Source organism: Plasmopara halstedii (genome assembly GCF_900000015.1).
Source record: "Plasmopara halstedii genome assembly, contig: Scaffold_484, whole genome shotgun sequence".
Lineage (NCBI taxonomy): Eukaryota > Oomycota > Peronosporomycetes > Peronosporales > Peronosporaceae > Plasmopara > Plasmopara halstedii.
Genome location: NW_020187404.1, coordinates 97,109 through 102,496, shown reverse-complemented (window position 1 = coordinate 102,496; position 5,388 = coordinate 97,109). Strand labels below are relative to the sequence as shown.

The 5,388-nt window shown below is 43.4% G+C and overlaps 2 protein-coding genes across 2 annotated transcripts; one reads left to right on the top strand and one right to left on the bottom strand.

Moving 5' to 3' along the window:
- Positions 1–2,519: 2,519 nt before the first annotated feature.
- PHALS_10573 (uncharacterized protein) lies at positions 2,520–2,977 on the top strand (the record flags this gene model as incomplete). Its single annotated transcript, XM_024726019.1, has 2 exons — positions 2,520–2,597; positions 2,675–2,977. The coding sequence occupies 2 exons, from the start codon at positions 2,520–2,522 to the stop codon at positions 2,975–2,977; spliced, it is 381 nt and encodes a 126-aa protein (XP_024576738.1).
- Positions 2,978–3,250: 273 nt separating this feature from the next.
- PHALS_10572 (uncharacterized protein) lies at positions 3,251–3,759 on the bottom strand (the record flags this gene model as incomplete). The annotated part of the gene is made up of 2 exons (XM_024726018.1): positions 3,251–3,292; positions 3,493–3,759. 2 exons carry the CDS (start codon positions 3,757–3,759, stop codon positions 3,251–3,253), a joined length of 309 nt encoding a protein of 102 aa, XP_024576737.1.
- Between the last annotated feature and the right edge of the window lie 1,629 nt (positions 3,760–5,388).

The window sequence follows — 5,388 nt, the reverse complement described above, 5'->3', positions numbered from 1 at the left end:
TTGGTATTATTTGTCGCAAAACGTTTGTACAAGTACACTATCAATATGAATTGAATTGCTGGCACACATGATACGGTAATTGATGATTTTTCGCCTTTGTTACAAATAATGTCCGTGATAATGTCATCTTCAATTTGAAGGTCATGTAAAGAATTCAGGCGTCTGCAAAACAGAGAAACTCTGGTAATGCGTGGATGTTGCATTCGAAAGTCTTCTCTCCTCGGAGATTAAGTCTTACTGTGCAATGTCATGATAAGGATCTGACATGATATGCGTCTGCAAACTGACTGGGACCACATATGCGACTGATGCAACCTAACATACTCGTGATTAATACACATCACCATTTCATCGTGCTTTGGGGCTATATTAAACATGTAATTTACTTGATATATACTAAAAAACATAGTGCATAGCAATAGTCGCGAAATACCTAAACTGAACATTATTGCGATGGCGAATTTCACTCCGCATTCATTTGAATAGCTTAATGTGCAGTCAACTTATACAAGACGATATAATTCCAAAACCGATAATTTGATCGCTCTAGATTTCGCTCTTTGATTTGTGGATCAGAATAATCCCTATCTCATGTGGTAACACAGATTCCAGTCCAACTCAAACGTGTTGATTATTAACGGTATAGAGCGCTGCTTGGTTTTAGACTTGACTTCAATAAAATAATTTACGCTAGGTATGGCCGAAATGTAATGGGATACACTTTGCTATTACATGAAGCTACAACTACGTTTCTTCTGCGTGTTTTGTGGGTATCTATTGATTACAGCATGGTGTCCTCACATGGTTTTGTGGCATCATTTATGAAGTCCCAAATATTCCTAGTGGTATAGAATGCTGGTTGCTTTTTTGAACTTTGTACTGGTGACGAGACCGACGTGTCTCACTCTTTTGAAGGGGGGGGGTCATTTTACTGGGAACCTTCCGCAAAGTTGAAGATCAAGCTTTCGATATTCGAGCTCCTAAACAAAGGTCATGTATAAGATCGGTGAGATTCAACCTCAGTACTTCCTTCATTGAAAAAATCAGGTTTTAAGGAACCCAGTATTTTTGGTTTAACAGGAAAACCTTGAGGACTTATTGTGCTGCTTAACTTGAAGTTCTGGAAACAATTAACTCATTTTTCTTCAGGTCTCAACTCGGTATTCTTTGCTCCGAGTCGGTAATCTTTGCTGCAAGTTGGAACGCTCCTTTCTTTCTACGTTGGATATTGCTTCCTCATTGCATAAGCGCGTGTGTAACGTTTGAGGGACTGTTGCGAATAGCGCCTCTTACATTATCGCTGGATAGAAGCAGAACCAAGTACCTTTATCATAATTACCTGACTACTTTGCTCTGCTATCAGAAATTCTGGTCTTCAGACAACAGCTAAATACATTCATCTAGCCAATCTCAATATAAAAATGGTTTTGTTTTCCTGCGACTGGCGGTGTGTGTGTACCACGGACGACTCCTTTGAGTAGACCCAAACTTTATGAATAATCACAGTTTAAAATGTTTACGACAGTGTAGTTTTAAAATTGTATGACTATACGGTACTTATTTGGCGTAAATGTTCCGAAAGCATAAAGTAAGTACGCTCAAGTACCGCGTTTACCTCGTTACAAGGATGCCTTGGAGTGGATGGATACCATGCGAGTACGAACCTAAAAAGCTGTCAATCAATGCTGATAAATGTGGCTCTAGCGTTGATGAGATTTGATATTTTATGAGAATCATGGCCCTTGGGTATCACAATGATATGGATCATACTTGTTAGTTATGTGTCATTTCAGAGGGAGTCAACAAATCAACTTAGCTTGGCCAACTATTTTCACAAGCATTGTAGAGAACGTGCCGACGTAAGATGGCACTATTTCAACCTCGTTAAAATATTGCTGGGGTGCAACTAGAAGGCGGGATTTCAGCATGCATGGGATGCCTAATGTGCCCCTGTACTACCCTGTCTGATCCGAATCGACCAGTTACATTGTTTGTGATGCCTTGGTTTCAATACATTCCTTCATGCTGATAGCACAAGCATGAACGTGTTGCTCTTCTGAACATCGCCAAATCAAATCTGTAGAGATGATCTGCCTGGTTAATGACAACAGTCTGTTTACTATGTAAGCTCTTGTAAACTCGATTAGATCTTTCCCAACTTAAATCTAATTGTGATTTGTACAGATACGCTTAGCGACATTGTCTTCACATCTCTTCAGATGATAACGAGATCTATTCGAACCTTTGCAGTAAAGTAAAGTGAAATCTTGATCGGGTTGTGGTAATGAACGCGCCTTCAAACCGCCCGGATTATGTGTTATATAGTGTCTCAATATTAACATCTCGCATCAAAACTACGTGTTAGACACAAATTGTAAGGAGCTATTATATCATTCATGAAAACATGGAAACCCCATACAGAATCTTTTATATAAAATTCTGTGAGTAAGTGAATTTCCAAATCTCGCTTTATTTCTACATGAAACCCCTTGGCAGACAACTTGTCGTCGCATCTCATGATGAAAATCTTGGATGAAGACTTCCTTTCGCGGTCCGTTTCGAGACATCTTGATCGGGAAATGTACAAGGCTCTGCTGGTAATGCAACGGTGGTCTAGTCGGCTACGAATTACATGCAACGGGTAAAGCGCTTGCCACATGCCTCGGCCCAATAGATCTTTTTGCCAGTTCTGATAGAGTGCGATAAGTTCATCTGTATGAAATATATCTTAAGTCGTACTCAAATCTCTCTTAGCATTACTGATTACGTGGTCATTGAAGACGAGTTGAACAAACCGGCTAATCACTCTGCTTTTGGCAAGATCAGTGCCGAATTGTATACAGCTGTGCTGTCTCTCGATAGTTTACACCAAAATCACTTGCTGACGCAGCTGTCTCGGATCGAGACTAGCAGATTAGAGCAGCTTCTGGTGAACTTTGTCTGGTGGTTCTGGCCACAAAATGTCTACAGTGGGTGACGAATTGCTTGATGGTGGACTTTGTCTGGTGGTTCTGGCCACAAAATGACCGTTTATGTCTACAGTGGGTGACGAATTGCTTGATGATCAAATAGAACGAGCTAATCGCAAAGTGGAGGACAATTTCCAAATTGTTTGCGCGAAGCCATTGCGATGCAGAAGCGGCATACTCGCACCCATCGAATCCGCGCTAACACAGTGCACGTCTCTACACCAGTTGTTGTAAGCGTACTGACTAAATATAAGTTGCACTTGACATGTCTTTCAGTGGCCTCAGTTATACGATAGTCTTGCTGGCATTATCCCGCCAGTACTCTAAAGTGAAATCAAAAATTGTACTCACAAACTAAACTACGCTTAATGAGCAATGTGGAAAGCTATTACTGATAGCCAAAATATGAAGAGCAACGTGGTGGTGCCAACTAAAGACGAATACTTTCGGATATTATACTTTAAAAAAAAATATTAGTTCTACCTGCACATGGTCTATATGCCGGTGTTAAGACGAGTCACACCTTCACTATTTTAACCTTTAACGATCCAAGCAAAGGTTGGATCCAAAGAGGAGAAGGATTTTCACGTGATTGATGTGAACATACGTAAGCCAATCGCGTTTTCTGTTTTAAGTGCCATACATAAGCGGGATGCACTTTCGAAAACGAAGCACCGTCACGATATCCGAGCTCCCTTTTGTTCCCAAGCACCAATCTGATTGTGCACCCCTGAGCGGGAGTACGGTAGACTTCAAAGGGTGCGCGATGGGATGATCGAAGATATTCCATTGCTTTTCGATTCCAAAACTCATTTGTAACAATTACGTGGAGTCATCCACGCCTATATTACGCAATGAGCAAGGCAATCCCACTTTTATGTAGACAGCTTGTGTGCAGCCGGGTTGTCGTATCTCTTTGCTCAGAAGAAGCTAGGCTAAGGTCCCTGACCTTGCGTTCTTTACAAGGACCAGTACGAGTGTAGCGGATCGCAATCCGCTACCAAGAGTACTTAAAACTTTTACCACGGCAAATAAATTCTTCTGTACAGAGTATTTATAAACTTTTAGCAAGGCGGATTAATTCTTCTGTTTAAGATTAAATCGTATTTTATAGTTATAGCTGCGGCAGAGCCGCCAATACCAAAATTTTTAGGTTTTCCTAAACTTAAAAATATAGAGCACTACTGGCAGTTCTGCCACGTAGTGGCTTCTTGTCCACACCATTGTGTGTTTACACCAACTTGTGTAATCCACACCTAGGTTAGTCATTTTGTCTTTTGTAACCCGCCCTTTCATACTTAAGTACGTATAACCCCGTTACACTCTCCCCCATAAAATGTGTTACCCACAGTTCACATTTAACAGTCGCCTCATACGAGGCTCGCGTGTCTGAGACACCGTTACGTCCTTTAGAACATTCTTGAAAATTCTCCGCTCAATGAGCCTTGTGTCTATGACAAGGAGAACAACACCCAGCCTAGCTGGTTCCGAAGGCGCCTGCGGGTAGAGTCTTATTTTTCTTCTGCACGTGGTGCATCCCCGGACACTACGTATGCGGCTTGACGGAAAGCATATCCCTAGCCCTCAGCAACCAAGCGCCACACACCGCACCCGACTCGGGGGACGGATTTCCTCGTCGAGGATTCGGAGAAAGTCGACTACGAGTCGGGTACTCCTTCCCTAGCAAGAGAAAACGAGGAGGGTGAGGAGCGCCAACGGCGCGACGTGAGGCCTGCTCAAACCTTGCGGACACCGTGCCCGTTCCCCGACTTCTTGACTTCCGGGGGGAGTGGTATTGTTATCAATCGCCTCCACAATGCATAGGAGCAACAGTTGAAGGCTACTCATAGGGTGGATCTGATGCGCTCGTATCCACGTTCGGTTCAAAATCCTCGAGTATAATACGGTTTCCGGTCGGCGAAAGTACTACTGAAGCAAAAGACGCGATCACTTGATCGTTAGGCGTCTACGTAGTCGGAGCCCCGGCCACTACACAACCTGAGCTTGACCAGCGGGAAGGTCTTCGAACTCGCTTCTTGGTACCCCAAGAAATCCCAATGGATCGCCACCGCGCTCGACTTCGAGCTCATAAAAGAAGCGCTCCTGAACGCGCAATGCCGACTATTCCTGTCGTGCTCGCCTCTGGCGAAACCGCTGCATAAGTTAAACAACATAGTACTCATAATGACTGAAATGATAGAAAGGTAGCCCTGCAAGACATCGAATCACCCATCGCGCTCCCGCTAGCTCGTGGTACCTCACGGATGAGTCTACGGCCACAGCAGCTCAGGGCCATAGTTTGAGCTCGGCTCATGGCCCTCTGGCGTCCCGGGCTACTGCCAAGAAGCGAGGGGTGCACGATGACGTGAAGCGTTGTGATCCTTTAAATAATAAACGTCTACGACGTCGGGGCAGTTTT